This window comes from Lactuca virosa, chromosome 2 (genome assembly GCF_052849685.1).
Source record: "Lactuca virosa cultivar CGN04683 chromosome 2, Lactuca_virosa_CGN04683_v6, whole genome shotgun sequence".
Taxonomy (NCBI): Eukaryota; Viridiplantae; Streptophyta; class Magnoliopsida; order Asterales; family Asteraceae; genus Lactuca; species Lactuca virosa.
In genome coordinates this window covers 246,658,336-246,678,796 of record NC_136427.1, presented here as the reverse complement: position 1 = coordinate 246,678,796, position 20,461 = coordinate 246,658,336, and the positions used below count along the sequence as shown (strand labels likewise).

The 20,461-nt window shown below is 37.6% G+C and overlaps 1 protein-coding gene across 1 annotated transcript; it reads left to right on the top strand.

The window, feature by feature from the left end:
• Nucleotides 1-9,131: 9,131 nt before the first annotated feature.
• Nucleotides 9,132-11,535, top strand: LOC145156908 (UDP-D-apiose/UDP-D-xylose synthase 2-like). The gene is made up of 8 exons (XM_079076122.1): nt 9,132-9,615; nt 9,881-9,973; nt 10,111-10,218; nt 10,322-10,436; nt 10,527-10,660; nt 10,741-10,842; nt 10,924-11,152; nt 11,236-11,535. The coding sequence occupies exons 1-8, from the start codon at nt 9,340-9,342 to the stop codon at nt 11,346-11,348; spliced, it is 1,170 nt and encodes a 389-aa protein (XP_078932248.1). The 5' UTR covers nt 9,132-9,339; the 3' UTR covers nt 11,349-11,535.
• Nucleotides 11,536-20,461: the final 8,926 nt, after the last annotated feature.

Here is a 20,461-nt window from a genome sequence, read left to right as displayed (position 1 = left end):
GAGCACATAGGGTTTTCAACCCACAATAAATAAGTTTATTAATTTCATCAACCAACAATAACCCGATTACCCGTTCCCGTTATCCTCACATTACGTCCCTAAAACACCTATCATAAGGGACCTAGCCTAAGGATCAACATCGGGATGGACACTACTGCCAAGGGGTTTCCTCAGCAATAAATGTCTTAAAGGCAACCATGAGGGGGATGGAGTACACCGGTGAACACATCGTTCACAAACACCTACAGGTTGCGAGCCTGCTAGCGATCCACTGGACTGTCTAGAAGAGTCTGTGGTCGTCATCCATACTCCGCTAGATGACAGAATCAATAACAACAACATCGAGGCCTCTCATCATTTTATCACACATTGTCTTATTACATCTACCCATGTTTTACCCCAACATTTTTGTAGATATAAAATACATATACAGTTTAAATTATTTAAAACATGTATAAAAATCTTTCATCAGCATAGGCAGCAAGTATTCAGATAATATGCACACATAGCACGTAATTAATATAAAATACTTCATATCTATGTGTAAGATGAAAGTAACTATGCACTCACCTGATTAGGTGGTGACTCGGTACTCGAACAGCACTCCGTTATCTCAAAACAATTTTTCCTTGATCAAAACCTAGTATTAATACCACTAGCGTTTAGTTTTAACGTTAACCGCGACTAATTAATAGTCTGGCTATTATTATTATTATACAAGCGTTAAATAACACTCAATATATAAATAATAATAGCCCAAATAATTATTTTAAGGACCTAATAACATTACTATAATTATTTAAAAGTTATATTAAAAATTTCGTAGGCGTACCTTACTTACAGCGGGTTTTTTTTTTCTCAAAACCGGGCTTCGCTGGAGCAGCGTTTCCGAGCCGAAAGGTTCTTTTCTCGGGACTCCGGGAGCCTCGGGACTTCCTTCGGGTGCTAGGGGGTTTACCTAGACTTTAGGGGCTCAAGGGAGCTTAGAGAGAGAGAGTTTAGAGAGAGAAAGTGGAAGAGGAAAGGTGTAAGAAATGAGAGAACCAAGCACTTCTATTTATAGTGAGTTGGGGCATGTGGTGGCATTTCTGGTGGTGCCACTTGTCCAAATTCTGGTGGTGTCACATGTCCAATTTCTGGTGGTGCCATGTGTCCAATTTCTGGTGGTGCCACATGTCCAATTTCTGGTGGTGCCATGTCACCCAATATCGCGTATCGGCCTCCCGTCTTAGAAAAATCATAACTCTCGCATACGAGCTCCGTTTTTGACGTTATTTATATCCACGCGAAGGCGGGAACATAATCTATAACTTTCGTTTAGACTCCGTTGGCTAATTTTGAATTTATTTTAAAAGTTATATTTTTAACAGGCCGGGACAGGATTGGTCCGTTAAAAATTCATAACTTCTTCATCCGACGTCCGTTTTCGTCTGTCTTTTTATTGTTACGCCACAATTAAAGAGCTCTTCGATTCTCGTTTAGGTCGTGTCGGCTAAAAACTCGCTTTATCATAAATTCACTATTCACGCTTCCCGGTATCGTGCCGGTTCCGTCGTGAAACTTCGTCGGGTCATAACTTCTTCGTTATAACTCGGATTTCGGCGTTCTTTATATCTCCGGAATCCTTGTTTTGACCACTACAACTTTATGTAAAGATATAGGGCTTATCTCATATTTTAATTTTGAAGCTTATTTTTATTCTTTATTAATTATACATTTATAATTAAATAATAAGCACATAAATTCACAAAATACTCAAATATTTCATTTTTATTACATCAAAAGAGTTACAATAGTTGACCTAGACTATTACATCGTCTAAAAATGCTTAGCCCCGAAACCCGGGCGTTACATAGATCTTTTGAGATTCATTGAACTTTTCAATGACATGTTTCAATCTCGATTGTGCCCTCTCAGATTTTGTGACTGGGATGCCGAGGATCACAAAACAAGGTGTGAATAACCATGCAAATTCACTTGGTACCCTTAATATTATCACCTAATCGATGTGCCGGTTAACCACACACGCTCCACTGATCTATGATAAACATTAAGTTACCCTTCGCCACTCTTACTAGTCCATGTTAGTGTGCCGGTTAACCACACACGCTCCACTAACGACTTGGTAAGGTACAAAGTGTAAATTTCATGGGTTAGCACCAAATTCACATTTTCCTAAGTAACTAAGATTGGGAATTTATAAGTGTTTAGTTATTTAGTATTTATCATTAATACTTTTAATGAAGGGAGAATTATAGTCATGTCAAACCCGTTCGGCTAACGACCCTCCACCAGTCAAGGAAGCGGTGGGTGAGAGTGGACACCCATTAAACTGTCATTTTTTAGGCAGTAACCTTATACCCCCCTTATAGACCGGCTTCGTGAATGAGGCCTACTAACGGTAAGACTGACTTTTACTCTTATACATATATATAAATATTAAACCTATAATATTATAATAGTATAAGGGTTGAATTTTAAACTATTAAAATTCTAAGGGTTTAACTTGGAACTAAAGTATTCATGGGGGGAACTTTACAAATTCCAAAACTTGAGGGCAAGTTTTGAACAATTCAAAAACCTTTTCAATTCCATAACTTATGAATTTAAAGTAGTTTTAATAAAAACTCTTCAAGTTCCATAACTTGAGGACAAGTTATGGAAGACTTTAAAAAACATTTAAGGAAAAATAAACTCTTCATTTTCATAACCTATGAGTTTAAAGTAGTTTAATGAATAAACTCTTCAAGTTCCATAACTTGATGACAAGTTATGGAAGACTTTAAAATCATTCAAGAAAATAAGACTCTTCATTTTTTCTAACTTATGGAAATATTATGAGTTTTAAAGGATCATAAATGTGACTTTTCATATAACTTGAGTACAAGTTACAAAACACATTTTATGAGCAACTTTAAGATTAATATGGATTGAAAACAAATTATCACATAACTTTTCTATTAATCTAGACTAACTCATAAGAACAAGACAATTCAAATCAAACTTTTTCATGAAATTAGCCTAACCATTAAACTAATACAAAACATGGATCTATTGACAATTATCTTTGAAATTGGTTTAGCATGAACATTACCACATCAAAAACAGGTTTACAAGTTCAAAAACAGCTTAGGGTAATGTTCCTAGTCCAATTCCAGCCAAAAACATCAAACAACAAGTTGTCAGCACCCAAAACTCGTCGAGTTCCTTGGGGAACTCGTCGAGTTCATGCCCAAAATGATGAACTCATCGAGTTTTTTGCATAAACTCGTCGAGTTTTATGGTCTGGACAGTTTCAGCTTTGAAAAAACAAGTTTGCATCAAGTATAAGTGAAAACAAAACCAGTCTCTGATACCACTGTTGGGTATTGGTATAATACAACATCCTATGGTGCACATACAACCCTAAATACCTTGGATCTATGTTTTCACTAATTATACATGCAAATGGTTTCCAAGGTATTGAACCCATAGCTAGCATGCAATTGTCATACAAACTACATAAAATACTAGATAATGTAACATACCTTTTTGTGTGGCTGGAAGTCTTGATGTATTTGGCCTTAATAACTTAGCCCCAATAGTGTGGAAGCCTCAAATGAAGTCACAACACATCAAGGACAAAGGTAGGACTTGAGAGAGAATCTCCATGCACTCTAAAACCTTCATGAACTCCAAGAACATGCACACACTCTAGGGTGTGACTAGGGGGTGGCAGTTTTAGGTCATAACATATGTATTTATATGTGTTGAATTCTAAGAGTCATGGGTATAACCCAAACCCATATCCATGGATCTTATGATCCATGGTTCATGTGGCCCAACTCTTTATGTATCCATACATAAACTTGGTCCAACATGGATCATAAGCCCAACACATATAAATATAACTAATTACCATAATTAGTCCCCATAGTTTTAATTAGTCTCTTTTAATCACTAAATTAATTCCAAATTAATTCTTGATCAATACTATTTAAAACATATGACTTCATAGAACTTATAATATATTAATAAATCATATATAACCTTTTCTCTCAAAAGTCCATCCTAACAAATTGTCATGATGATATGCAACCCAAATGGACCATGCTACTCTCGGGTCGAATACATACCAATAATAGTTATGGGCTTAGACACCTAATCCAACAAAAACAACTAACAAGGTGACAACATTGCTTCCCTCTGCAATATATGTCAAATAAGACAAACACCGGGGTGACAACATTGCTTTCCTTCAGCAATTTATGTCAAATAGGCACGAAGTCACATCGTCGCCATGTGCTAGTCCATAACTCTTATTCATCGACGGTATTTCCCACAGGAGTTTCCCCCCGCAATACATGTCAATGGGTTTTCCATATGCTAAGTCCATAGCTCTTATTCATCGAAGGTATTTCCCACGGGAGTTCCCCCCCCCCTCGCAATACATGTCAATGGGTTTTCCATACAGCTGATGAACATATTAAGGGGTTTCCCCAGCCATACATGCCCTAAAGGCACTCATGAGGGGAATAGAGTACAGCGAATGAACACTCTAGTCCATTAACACCTACAGGTTACGAGCCTGCTAGTGTTCCACAGACCGTCTAAAACAGTCCATGGTTGTCATCCATACTCTGCTGAATGACGGGGGTCAACGTTTGGGTAAGGGCTTTTCTCATATTGCACCCCTCACGAAGGGGAATAGAGTATAGCGAATGAACACTCAAGTCCATTAACACCTACAGGTTGCGAGCCTGCTAGTGTTTCGCAGACCGTCTAGAACAGTCCATGGTTGTCATCCATACTCTGCTGAATGACGGGGGTCAACGTTTGGGTAAGGGCTTTTCTCATATTGCACCACTCACACCAACGTTTGGGTAAAAGCTTTTCCCATATTTCACCACTCACTCTCAACTCATGATCTATATCACTGATCATCTCATCTATCCAACTCACCTTTCATCACACACCCACTATTTAACTCATGATCTATATCACTAACTCATGAAGCTAGTCCGATCACTTCATAAAAGAACAAAGACTCCAAAGCTCTTCCAAATAAAAGTATAGGGAAAATACTGATAAAGTACTCCCATACGCTCTCGTACCCCGACACGTAATAGTGTCAAAAAGAAGAACTAATGGATGAACACATAGTTCAAAAACACCTAATGAACATATAGTTCAAGAACACTTTATGAACATATAGTTCAAACATACGTACCGATTACAAGTCTACTAACGTTCCACTGGACTATCTAAAATAGTCTGTGGCCGTTGTCTATACTCTGCTAGATGACTAGATCATCTTAAACATCGATACCTCTCATCACTTTTATTTCATCACACATCATCTAATTCATCTACCCATGTTTTACCCAACATATTTGTAGATAAAAATATATAAAGTTTAAAACTTGTATAAAACATCAATTCAACAGTCACCTCAAATAAACAATTAATATATTTACACATAGCACGTATTTTAAGGTAAATACTTCATATCTATGTGTAAGGTGAAAGTGACTATACACTCACTTGATTTAATGATAACCGGTCAACACTTCGTTGCCTAGAACGATCGTTTTTAATAAAACCGGGAGTTTTATTGAGAAACCGGGCTCTGCGAGGGTCGGGCTTCGAAACCGAAAAAATAAATTTCCCGGGCTTCTCGGGCACTCCGGGACGTGTTCCGGGCGTTGGAAATGATCTCGGGGCATCGGGGGATGTGAAAATAGCCAAAATAGTGAAAAAGGGGCCAAAATTGCCAATTTTCCAAAAGTATCCGGGAAGGCTCGCAAGCCTTCTATATATAGGGCCGAGGTTCGGACCCGAAGCAGTGAGAAGAAGACACGCGTCGGAGTCTGCGAGGTTCGGAGGCTAAGGCGGTGCGAGGCTCGGACAGGTGTTGTCTTCGGATTGGTCCAGCTCCGGATGACTCACCTGCTTCGGATAACTCACCAAGCTCGGACACGGGGGTGCACACACGTCGGATATGCGAGGGCCGAGACTTCGGTCGAATCAGGAAGCGACACGCCTCGCCAGCTGGCCTCGGTTAACTCAGCAATTCGGACACGTGGCGCGCTACGAGCGAAGGTGACGTGGCATTTCCGGGTGAAGCTCATCCATGCGAAATTTCTCGAATTTTGTGCCAAAATCTTCTAAAATTCATAACTTTCGCATACGAGCTCCATTTTTGACGTTCTTTATATGCACGCGTAGGTAAAATTACGCTCTACAACTTTCATTTAGACTTCGTCGGCTAATTTTGACTTTAGTTTTTATATTATTATTTTTAACAGACCGGGACAGGAAATCCGTTAAAAATTCATAACTTCTTCATCCGACGTCCGTTTTCGTCTGTCTTTTTACCGTTGTGCTACAAATGACGAGACCTTCGATTCTCGTTTAGGTCGTGTCGGCTAAAAATCGCTCGATCTAAAATTCGAGTTTTTAGCTGTCTACTACTAAGCTGAAACTTCGAAAAAGCATAACTTCCTCATACGAAGTAAGATTTGGGCGTTCTTTTTTTACCTACTCTCGGTTTAACGAACACTACGAGTTTCGTTTAGATCACTAAGTCTAAAAAGTAGTTTATCAAAAAACTCACTTTTTACGACATTCGGCCCCGTGCCGATTTTGTCGCGAAACTTCGACATGTCATAACTTCTTCGTTATAACTCGGATTTCGGCATTCTTTATATATCCGTAATCCTTGTCACGCCCACCACAAGTTTCTTAATAGATATTAGCTTTATCTAATATTTAATTTTGACGCTCATTTTTATTCTTAATTAATTAAACCCTAATAATTAAGCATAAAACACATAATTTACATAAAATTCACATAATTCCTTTTCATTTCTTCTAAATGAGTTACAAAGGTTAACCTAGACCATTATGTCAATATTAATGCCTAGCCTAGAAACACGGGCGTTACAATGAAGAGGTTTGGGCCCAATTTGGAAAATTGGGCCATATGTTGGGCTTTCGTCAATTGGTTGACTTTTGGGCCTTTGGAGTGTGAGTTGGGTCTTGGGCTTGAATCAAGCTAGGTTGGGGGTAAAGTAGTCTTTTACCCCAATCATGGACTTATTGTTATGTATTGGAAACCAATTATTAATTGGGTGTTGTTTGATGTTGACAGTTCGAGAATCTGTCATCCAGCAGCTAGGGTTTTGCCCGCGGGACTTCAACAGTGTGAAGTGAGTTTTCCTCACTATACTCAAGGGTCTAAGGCACCAAGGCCGACCCTTTTGGATTGTTATTCTGATATGTTATGCTAGCATGATCTGTTAGATCAGTATGCTGGTAGATAGGATGGTATTATGCTGTTATGATCTGTTAGATCAGTATCCTGGTAGATAAGATGATGTTATGTTAGTATGATATGTTAGATCGGTATCCTGGTAGATAGGATGATGTCATTATGCTGTTACGATATGTTAGATCGATTTGCCTGTCTATATACTGTTCTGTGATTATCTGATATATGTGCACATGTTTGATTAGTGGTTGAGGCTTATCTGCTTTGCGCGAGAGCTAACAGACCTGGGCATTCCAACCCGATGGTTGTGGGCCGTGAGTATTCCATCCTGATGATGATTGGACTCGTAGTATGTGGGCATTCCCAATCCGATGGTTGTGGCCCGAGGGTATTCCATCCCGAGGATGATTGGACCCATAGTATGTTGGCATTCCAACCCGATGGTTGAGGGCCTGGGGTATTCCAACCCGATGGTTGATTGGACCCATAGTATGATGTTTGTGATTATATATGTATTGTTGTGTGTATGGGTATTTTAGGGGAACTCACTAAGCTTTGTGCTTACGGTTTCAGTTTATTGTTTCAGGTGCTTCAGATGTCTCGGCAAGGCGAAGACGTGACCGTACACATCCTCGCGTTTTGGACTTATAGTTTCTGGGCTACTATGATATGAAACTATTTTGAAAATATTTTGTAATAACTAATGACTTTTGGATGTTTGAAAAAGTTTTAAATTGGCTTGAATTTTTTATGGGTGTTACACATTTGACACTTAATGATTTTTATTTATTATGGTTTTTTTTCTTGAAACAACAAACTATCATACTCCTAATTTAATCCTAAACACCATCTATGTCTCGTAGTGAGACTTGAACTCATGACCTCTCATTTAAGAGTGTCACTCCTTAACGTTAGACCAAAGGCCCTTTGGTTTATTTATTATGTAGTATATATATATATATATATATATATATATATATATATATATATATATATATATATATATATATAACGATAAATGTTTTTTTTTCTCGCTTGTCATGGGCTTGAATCCTTATGACCGACCCTGGTTGGAATGTAAGTATTATATGATTATTAGTTTTTTAAAACAATTTATAAAAAACTTATATAATGTATACATTATTTTATTAATGTAAATATCATTAATTGTTCAATCATTTTATTTATAGAAAACATATTTTAATAGTTGGAGAATTCATATACAAGTGAAATAAACATATATACAAATGGTTTTTTTATCAAATTGGATAAATATTAATAATAACAATTATAAATGGTTTTTTAAAAGGTAGTGATCCATATATAATAATTTTTGGACATACATAATATATTGTGCTTAATTGAATTGTACAGTACAAACATATAAAACACAAATTGTTGTGTATATTAAAAACTGTTTTGTATGGATCAACACCATTTTTTAAAACGGTAACATATTGGATATCAATAATAACACTTATAGACGGTTGGGCTTTAGATGAAAATTATTAATTTTCAACATTAGGTTATAGTACCAAACTTTCATTAGTAATATTCAACACTTTTCAAAATTGTACTTGTAGTTCTCCTAAACGGTTTCATTATCGAATCATATTCATGATCAATCGTAGATACGTGAAATCCTGACTTGTATTTGAGTTAAACTTTAAAATTAACGTCCCATTGTATAGATTCAACCCCAAAATCTTATCAACCGCGTAAATTCTATATTGATTAATTATGGTAAGCAATTAAATTAATTTTTATGATGATGCGTTTTGAGAAAATAAGTTATATCAAAGGTCAGCCACGAGTAACAAAAGGGGACGACGTAAAAGTTAAAACAAATATGATCTGCTGTCGTCATCCCCATGGTATAACGGTACAACACCATTTATCGTCTACATGGCATTGATACTGTTAGCCGTGGGCCCAGTGTATAACGTCCTCCTCCCTCCTTTTATGATTTTCCATTTAAAAGCCGACGCCCTTCCCAGTTCCCCTCAAATCTTACCGGAGACACCGTAACAGACACCAATCCAAACCCTACAGAGAAGAGAAGAGACCTATCGAAGAGAGTGAGCGAGATGTCAGGGTCGACGGCGAGGCTAGATCTAGACGGGAATACTATAAAACCGATAACAATATGCATGATAGGAGCCGGAGGATTCATAGGATCGCATATGTGCGAGAAATTGATGTCGGAAACGCCGCACACGGTGTTCGCGGTGGATGTTCATAATGACAAGATCAAACACTTACTTGAACCGGACTCTCTTCCTTGGGCAGGTCGTATTCACTTCCATCGAATCAACATCAAGAACGATTCTCGTCTCGAAGGCCTCATAAAGTCCTCCGATCTGGTAAAATGTTCAATTATTGCTTCATACCTGTTTATTTCCAGTTTTGGTAATATGAATCGTCTTAGATCAGTATTTCAAGTCATCTGTTTTTTACTAATATGTTAATAATGTGCAATATCCTGTTTAATGCTAGAAACATGAAACATCAAAGAGTATTTTCAGATAATGTAAACGATGGATCATCAAACTGTATAATGCTGTAAAAGAATGTGTTTCATGACTAGCTTTCTACTGAATTCTGCTGTTCCTCTTTTTTGACATATAGACATTAAATCTAGCGGCCATATGCACACCAGCGGATTACAATACTCGTCCTCTCGACACTATCTACAGCAATTTCATTGATGGTCTCCCAGTGGTAAGAATTGATTTGATTTACATATATGATCATGTTCAGCATACATTAATCATTTTCTACTGATTCATCGAATGGTTAATAAGAACATTAAGAGCAATTCTACAGCTGCATGTTAAGCATTATACTGTTGTTTTCAGGTAAAGTACTGTTCTGATAATAAGAAGCGGCTGATTCATTTTTCTACATGTGAAATCTATGGGAAAACAATTGGTAGCTATCTTCCTAACAACAGCCCCCTGAGACAGGTGAGGTTTCAGATCCTCAGTTTCTTATGTTCTTGCATGTGCTTTCCCCTTCTCAGTCTTGCCTAATTCGTTTAAAAGTTCTTTCTGTATGATATATGTACAGGATCCTGCATATTACATCCTGAAAGAAGATACATCCCCTTGCATTTTTGGCTCAGTTGAGAAGCAAAGGTGGTCTTATGCATGTGCAAAACAGTTGATGGAGAGGCTAATCTATGGTGAACAAAACTAACACACACTTTTGACTCATTTTGTCTAATAATATAAGAATCTCTCCTTACTTTTTTTAAAAAAAAATCTTTTTACAGCCGAGGGTGCAGAAAATGGTCTTCAGTTCACCATAGTCAGACCTTTCAACTGGATTGGGCCGAGGATGGATTTTATTCCTGGAATCGATGGTCCCAGTGATGGTGTTCCTAGGGTTCTAGCTTGCTTTAGTAATGTTAGTCTAATTTCTTCCTTGAATTTCTTGATTCTTAAGCTACTTTTTCTCCAATTCTACAATATTTTCCCTTTGTTCAGAATCTTCTGAGGCGTGAACCTCTGAAGCTTGTGGATGGTGGTGAATCACAAAGAACCTTTGTTTACATCAAGGATGCCATTGAAGCTGTTCTTTTGATGATTGTATGCTCTACTTCCTTACTTATCTTTTCAACACTTAATTTGGTATCTTTTTGCTAATAAAATGTTGTGCTCTATTGTTAGGAAAATCCTGGTAGAGCAAATGGTCATATATTCAACGTGGGTAACCCAAACAATGAAGTTACAGTCAGACAACTGGCTGAAATGATGACTCAGGTATACTCGAAGGTAAGTGGGGAAGATTCAATAAAAACACCCACCATTGATGTGAGCTCCAAAGAGTTTTATGGTGAAGGTTATGATGACAGTGACAAAAGGATCCCAGACATGACAATTATAAACAAACAATTAGGTATCCAAATAATTCCCCTTGAGTTTTTATGAATTTGTTTCTTGGTAAGAGATTTAGGTTGGAAATTTGGGTGAATTTTTTAGGTTGGAATCCCAAGACACCAATTTGGGAGATGTTGGAATCGACACTTACATATCAGTACAAGACATATGCTGAAGCAATTAAGCAAACCATTGCAAAACCAGTAGCTAGCTAGTTGAATGTGCTTATATGAAAAGGGGTTATATGGGTATTATACTTTTTCTCATAAATTTGTAGTTTTAAGGGACTCTTTTTGTTTTTAGGAACTATACCTATATTTTGTTGTGTACCCTGTCATTAGACTCATTACAACCAAAAAATTGATTTACTTGAATATATCAAGCCTGAAAGATTCTGCTACATAAATGATGTCATATTAGTTATTACTAAAAAAAATTCATGCAAAATCGGTTTATAGGACTGTTGGAATATTATTTACACGTCATCATCATTTTTTAGTTGATTGCTTGTTAATAGTCTGTCCAGTTTTAGTTTGGTTTCAAGTCAAGGATTTGTTTGAAAGGGATCTGAGAACTCCAAGGTGAGGAGATGTTTTGACGGGACGCACACTATTTTCATTTCAATTTTGGGATCTGGAAACCATTTTCATTTTTAACAATTTTAAATTAACCAAAACCAAACTGAATAATGTTTAATTTAATTGGTTTGAGTTATATGTTTTAGTAAAATATTTTTATTTCACAAACTAGGAAACTAAGATACTTTTTTTTAGTCATCCTATGTTTTAGTATGAAAAATGATGTAGAAGAAGCTAACCAACGGCATCATGTTGGTTCAGATGTATTGACGTCAACCAAATAGTTTTCTATTGATCAAATAGAAGAAGCTAACCAATAGAAGTGAAAAAATAAGAAGGCTAAAGGTGTACAAATCGGATTTTCTCCGAAACGGTTTTAGTCAACAAAGTCAAAACCAAATTGAATCCAAACTGGTTTTCGAGCAAAAATATTCGAACCGGTTAGGGTTGAAAAAAAGACCTATGTTTTCTTCACTTTTCTCTATTTTGCCAAACTTGATTTTGGTTTCAGGATTTAACAAATTCATTCTTGATCATACATGGACCAAAAAACCAAACTTATGGCTTTGCCATGATGTAATGTACTTTTCTAGCATTGAAGGTCGATTGGGAGTTCAAAATGATATTTTTGTTAGCAGATATTATTTATGTACCTTTTGTATTTGTATTTGTATCTGTGTATTGTATTGGCCCATTGTATTGAAGCCCAATAGTATTAGCCTTGTATTGTAATCGGCCCTTATGGATTTGTATTAATACGTTTGTTACTGACTAATTCATCATGGGAAATTATCTCAACTAGCATGGTATCGAGCGAAAAGCCCTAAGCAACGATTCCTCTTTATGTCGACTCTTCTCATCAGTCGACACTCTCCTTCACCTGTTTCTTCTTCTTCTTTTTCACAATGATATGTTCTACCTCCACCACCCCCACTCACAAAGCTTATGTTATTACAAATATAAAAACTTACGTTCCTCTTATTCTTGATCTCACAACTCAGAATTATGAAACTTGGAGTGATCTTTTCCGAGCCCATTGTATTGCCTATGATGTTTTGGATCATATAGATGATTCATCCGAGTCACCCAATAAGCCACCGACAACAGCAGTCTGGGAACAACTCGATCAATTGGTCAAGCTCTGGATTTTTGGTTCTATCTTCCAAACACTAATCACTTCTACCCATTCTCCAAATGCTAATTCCTGTAAGATCTGGATTAATCTCTACACCATCTTCTACGAGAACAAAGAATCTATAGCCATGCAATTGGAAACAGAGCTCCGAACCATCTCCATGGGAGACCTCTCCATTCATGACTACTGTGAAAAAGTTAAAAAAAACTTGGAGACTTGCTTGAAGGCCTTAAAGAACCGTTAAAAGAACGCAACTTGGTAACACATGCTCTTAATGGTCTCTCCAACAAATACGAAGGTGTTGCCTGTATTATTCGTTTCACAAAACCGTTCCCAACCTTCTCTGAAATGAGATCCATGTTGGCGGTTGAAGAAAATCAACTTATATCTCCCTCCATCACCACTCCTTCGCATGATATCCACTCATCATCATCTACCATTCTTCATGTGGGTTCAACCTCATCCAATTGTGGCAATGGAGGCGGTTCATACTGAGGCAGCAACCAAAACAGACGTGGTAGGGGGGTTCCAACAACCGACGGGGTGGCGACAATATCTCTCATCATCCCCTTGTTTTTCTGGTTAGCTTGTCCAGCAATATGGATGGATTTTTATGCCTCCTCCACAACCACCTCGCAACAGTGGCAGGCTCCACCCTCGGCCTAGACGCAACAGTGAGATGGCAGACCTTCGACCCAACAATAGCCATGGGGCAGACCCGGTTCCAGCAACCCCGGATTACTTGGCAGTCGACCTAACAACTTTACACATTAGGCCCATCTTCAACAAACAAGTCTGGATCAGCCTCCTTGGGCTTGGTTGGGATCTGATCAACCCACCTCACTCCCATAACTGTTTAATACCATGACTCTTAACGATCTGGGCAATGGCGGTTGGGTTATGGACATCGGAGCGACTGACCATGTTCATGTACAATCAGGTATACTCAAAACCGTATGTAATACTCATTATCCTCGATCTATTTATGTTGGTAATGGATCTGCAATACCTGTTGTGACTTTGGGACATTCTCTTTTGCAATCCCTAATCTATCGTCTCCTTCACTTAAAAAATGTTCTTATCACATCGACATTGTCAAAAATCTTATTACTGTTAGAAAATTCACTACTTATAATAATTGTTCTATTGATTTTGATCCTTATGGTTTTACCGTTCTTGATTATCAGACACACCGCCCTCTGATCCGTTGTAATAGCACCAGGCCCCTTTATCTTGTTTCAAGCTCCACAAGTCATGCTTTTGTCTCCATCTCACCCATCACATGGCATCAACAACTCGATCATCCCAACAATCAAGTCTTGAAGCATTTATCTTCAAATAGTTCTATTTCTGGTCAATTTCCAAAAAATAATGTAATGTTCCATGCGTGTTAACATGGAAAACACACTAGATTACCATTTTATTTGTCTGACTCTTTTGTTTCTGCACCTTTTGAGATCATTCACTCTGATTTATGGACATCACCTATCTCTAGTAATGGTGGTTTAAAATATTATGTCTTGTTTCTTGATCATTTCACTCACCACTTATGGGTGTATCCTTTAAAACAAAAATTTGAAGTTTATGCCAAATTCTTACAGTTTTCTAATATAATCTCCACTAAATTTAGGGGTGTCATAAAACAATTCCAACGTGATAACGGAACCGAACACAACAATAAACAATTTCATAACCATTTTGCTTCCAACAGGACCATTTTTCGTTTCTCATGTCCTCACACGTCCCAACAAAATGGTCGATCTGAATGCATGATTCGTACCATCAACAACATGAACCGTACGCATCTTTTTCACTCTCATCTTCCACCCATATTTTAGATCGAAGCCCTTCACAGGGCTTCTCATCTCCTTAATAGTCTCCCTTTCGTTTCTATCTCCAATGACACACCTCATTATCGCCACTTTTAGTGTCACCCCACTTATTACCACCTCCATGTTTTCGGGTGCCTTTGTTTTCCCGGCCTCCCAACCTCTCACAATCTCCAGCCTCGTTCCACCCCTTGTGTTTTCCTCGGGTACCCTACCCATCACCGTGGTTTCCTTTGCCTTGATCTCTCCACTCGGAAGATCGTCATCTCTTGCCATGTCAATTTTGACGAGACTGTTTTTCCTTTCGGTTCCGTCACCCCCACCGAACCACCCTTATTTCTTAACACAAAATTCTTTCCTATTCTTCACGAGATTCTTCATTCTCCTCCTCCCACTCTTACTCCACCCCTGCTCTTCCTCTTGTCGAGGACCCTACCCCATCCCCTACTCCCACAGAACCTTCTCCTCACGAAGAGGGTCCCATAAATAATACACCTCACTTACCTCCCTACCCCTATCTTACTCCAACCATCCACCCCATGACCACCTGTTCTCAACGGGGTACATTTAAACCCAATAATGGTTTAAATCTCCACTCCTCCATATCGTATGTCCCGAGGTCACATGTTCAGGCTTTAAAAGATCCAAACTAGCATACATCCATGAACGAGAAATATAATGCTCTTATTACAAACTACACTTGGGTCCTTGTGTCACGTCCACCTGGAGCCAACATTATTCGCTCTATGTGGCTATTCGAACAGAAGTTTAATAATGACGGTTCTCTTTCATGCTATAAAGCCTGGCTTGTGGCTAACAGTCGTAGTCAGCAACCATGGATCAATTGTGATGAGACTTTTATTCCGGTTGTTAAACCGGCAACCATACGCATTGTTCTCAGTCTTGCCATCTCCAGACATTGGCATATTCATCAACTACACATGAAGAATGCATTTCTTCACGGTTACCTTCCATGAGACTGTATATATGCATCAACCCCCAAGTTTTCGAGACCCGTAACATCCGGATCATATATGTCACCTTCAGAGATCTCTATACGGCCTAAAACAGGCCCCTTGGGCCTAGTGTCAACGGTATTGCTTAGCATGCTCTATGCATGGGATTTCATCACAGTCTCACTGACTCATCCCTATTTATATATCAATGTGGCACTGGCATTGTCTGCTTATTTCTGTGTGTTGATAATATTGTGTTGACCTTGGAGCACTCACCTACTTTCTTGGAATCTCAGCCACACATTCCACCCATGGCCCTTTCTCTCTCAGAGGAAGTATGCATCTGAGATCCTCGAGTGTGCTCACATGCTTTAGTGTAATCCAGCTCGTACTCCTGCTGAGACGACGTATAAGTTGGATGCTACTGGACCTCCCGTTGTTGACCCATCTCTTTACCGAAACCTTGTGTTGGATTAGGTGTCTAAGCCCATAACTATAATTGGTATGTACTTGACCCGATAGTAGCATGGTCCTTTTGGGTTGCCTTCACCATAGCAATTTGATAGGATGGATTTTTGAGAAAGATGTTATTTGTGATTTATTAATATATTATATGGATAATATATTAATTGATAAATCATATTATATAATTTGTATCGATCAAGAATTACTTTGGAATTAATTTAGTGATCAAAAGAGACTGATTAAATTAACGGGGACTAATTAGGTAAACCAATAATACTTATAGTTTGGCCTAATGATCCATGTTGATTAGGGATGGACTAAATCTATGTGAGAGTCCATGAAGATTTAGTCCAAAGGGCCTATCATATGGGTTATTGGATTGATTAAGGCTTAATCATATGAATTAGGGTTTCCAAGATGAAACCCTAGGGATTCCACACTATAAATACTAACCATTGCACTCCCAAAATCGACACTTGTGTTCCAAGAAGTAACCCTAGCCGTTTGGTGCCTCCTAACCTCTCTCTCATATTCCTCCAATTTCTTTTGGCGTTTGTGACTTATTAGAGGTATCACATTTGAGGTACTAAGCTCTTGAAAGGCCAAGAACTACAAGCTACAACTAAGAGGTATTCATCAAACTAGATTTTATGTTGTAAATCTCCAATTGTATGCTAGTTAGGGTTTATGATTTGGATGATATGAAATTGCATGTATAACTTGAGAAAACTTAGATCCAAAGCATTAGGGTTGTATGTGCACCATAAAATTGTTATAGTGCTCAAAACCCATCACCTTGCTGGTGCACTATAGTCCCTGACCTTCACTCGCCCAGACATTGCGTTTGCTGTTCAGCAGATTTGTCTCTTCATGTATAACCCTCGAGAGCCTCACTTTCATGCACTTAAGCTCATTTTGCGCTACATCCGGGGGACCCTTGATCATGGTCTGCAGCTTCATGTATCCCCGTATTTTGATCTTCATGCATACTCTGATGCAGACTGGGGAGGATATCTGGTCTCTCGACGTTCGACTTCAGGCTACTGTGTTCCTTGGTGATAATCTTACTTCCTGGTCATCTAAACGTCAAGGGGTCATTTCGAGCTCAAGCGTAGACGTGGAGTATCGCGGTGTTGCCAATGTTGTTACATAAACTTGTTGGGTTCGTAATCTTCTTCGTGAGCTTTGATGTCCGCCCACCAAAGCCACTATTCTTTATTGTGACAATATCAACTATGTTTATATGACATCGAACCTAGTCCAGCACCAATGCACGAAACACATTGAGATTGACATACACTTTGTTCGTGACATGGTGGCTCGTGGTACAATACATGTTTTCCATGTACCTTCTTCTACTCAATATGTCGACATCTTCACCAAAGGCCTTGCAACTCAGTTCTTCAATGATTTCAAGTCCAGTTTGAACGTTCAAAATTCTCATACCAATCACATTGCGAGGGGATGTTAGCAGATATTATTCATGTACCTTTTGTATACGTATTTGTGTATTGTATAGTAGCCCAATAGTATTAGCCTTGTATTGTAATCGACCCTTATGGGTTTGTATTAATAGGTTTTTAATGACTAATTCATCATGGGAAATTATCTCAACTAACAATTTTTAAACTTTTAATTATTAAAAAAGTGTTTCTTAGGAATCCGAGATAGTAAAAGGGGAGAAAACTGGTCTTGCGAAACCTCTAAAACTTTGTATTATAGCAAATTGAAGATATATCAGATGAAAACAATTTTTATTTTACTATATAAACATAAGTTTTTTTTAGATTTGAAAACCGGTTTCTAAACTGGTTCTAATTGATAAAATGTTAAATCTGTAAACCGTCGGTCCATTAAACCGATTTCTAAATCAGATCGGGCCGGATCATAAACTAATTTCAAAATCAAAACCGATATTTTTGTGCACCTGTAAATAAAGTTGGAAAAAGAATAAGACTAAGCAAACTCTAATTTGAAGCTCATAGCACTCTGATTTGTAAACTACACCACTCAGTAAGGATGGTTTGGAACCGAACCGGAATCGAAAGAACCGAGAACCGAATTAGCAATAATATGAAATGAAAATCGGACTGGTTATACCAATACTGTTCTTCCACTGATGTTCATAGATATTGTACAAGGGTTGTTTGGTACTAATGATTAAATATTGAATCTAAAATTGATTGTGAAAGATAATTTGTGTGGAACTTTCTCTTTGGGGTATTGGATGTAGTTGGTTTACTGATGAGTGAATATTGTATCTAAATTTGATTTAATTAGTAAGTCATGGGTAGTATAAACTTCATTCAATGCAAACAAACAGTGATTGTGAGAGACAATTTGTGTGGAACTTTTGAAGATGCATTTTTAACTTAGGCTATTAGGAGTGGGGTACGCCAAGTCCCTCGCCAAGGAACGCTATGCTCACCAAACATGACCCACTAGAGTGTGCCAAGGGAGGAACTAAGCAAGCCTTGCTAGCTGACTAGCGAGAAGATAGAGGAGAAAGAAAGTGGAGATGTGGGTTCTGATTGGTGCTTGGCATGTGTTTTTTATCTTTCAAAATAACATTCACCAAATACAAATTAACTATTGGGGAATATTGATTGGTTGTTTTACCTTTAAACCTCTATTGTTTATCGCATCTTCTAGCTCTTTCGTGACCTTATCATCTTTCAAAACTTCATCAATGTTGTCAATAATTGACTTTCTTGATTTCTTTACCCAATATTGGGTGTAAACCAAAGCATCTAGTATATTTATGGACAAATTTGTTTGATATGGGTCTAATATTTGTATGTTTGTACTAAAAGCCGCCTCGAACGCCATGGTAAAAATCTGCAACCCCAAAATATCTATCAACATAAACATACAAAATGTTAAAATATAATTATAAAAGTATACAAATAAATAAAGGTATATCTTTCGCTATACGAGATACAATAAGGTAACAAGATGAATTTTCTTTCCACCAAAGTAGAATATCAAAATCTTTATTGTATTTAATTAACCGCTCGTTTAGGGATCATGTCAACTCCATTTCAATTGATGTCGAGCGGTAATCCGCTTGTATAATTAAGTCACCCACGAAGTCATTCTCGTCATCAACCACAACTACATCTTCATGAGCATGTGTTTGACTTTGATAAGAATCGATATTGTCTACATTTGCTTTGTAGAAATTTTAAAAATTTAAATTAAAATCTTTTTTTGAAGATCCCATATTAAGGCCTTAGCCTTCAAACTGACTTTCGAACTAAAGATGAGATTTTTTTTGTATTCTTCAACTTAATCAACTTCTCAAAGGCTTGTTGAATAAACTCATATTTCAACTGTGGATCTAATATGACTGTAAAGTACAAACAGTCGTTTAATATTTCAAGGTCGCCCCAATACTTATCGTATTTACTGTCCATATCCTTGCCGATCAAGCAAAATTGGGGACTTTCAGATCATTCCCTAATGTGTTTCTACACGTTAAATATTTATCCAAATAAATGATGTGCCATTGGTTTTGTTAACGTCGATATTATGTCGGTTTTCACCTTAAATTTCTCAAGAAATCTAACCATAGCTCTACACATTTTGAATTCTTCTTCTATGTGGGACAAAACATTTTTAACTTATGTAGGATCTATTATACTAAAATAAAGGTTGGTTTTAAAAAGAAAAAACACAACTTCAAATACCCCTTGCTTAGGAGTATGTATCTCATTGAATATACGTCCAAAAATTGCATGTAAACAGTTGGAAACGAGGCAGAATGTAATGTCCCCAAAAATTACTAAGTAAAAAATTTCATTTTAAGAACCAACATAACATCATTCATTCATTTCAAAACCATCAAACATGAAAATGTATAATATAGTTATCAGAGTACAAATCATGTCATAAAATGCGGAATGCTGGTGGATGTGATACGATCATGTCGGACCCTTCCCTTTCGAATTGGAAATTCCTGAAACCATAAACATAAAACTGTAAGCACAAAGCTTAGTGAGTTTCCCAAAATACCCCATACCATACATACATAACAGTTCAAAACATAATTGGGTCTACTTCACCCCTTCGGTCTCTTTCAACCGGTATTGGGTCTATTTCACCCCCTTCGGTTTCAACCAGTATTGGGTCTATTTCACTCCCGTCGGTCTATTTCACCCGGTATCGGGTCAATTTCACCCCTAAAGCTAAGCATACAATCAGATTAACAAGAGTCATCAAGACAACAAGTACATACAGGCATAACAGTAACTGTCACAAAGACAACTATCATCCTACAAACATAATCCGGTGGGCCGGCAATGGTGCCTTCGGCCCATGAGTACAGTGAAGGAAATCACATATCAAACGAAGATTAGCTGCAAT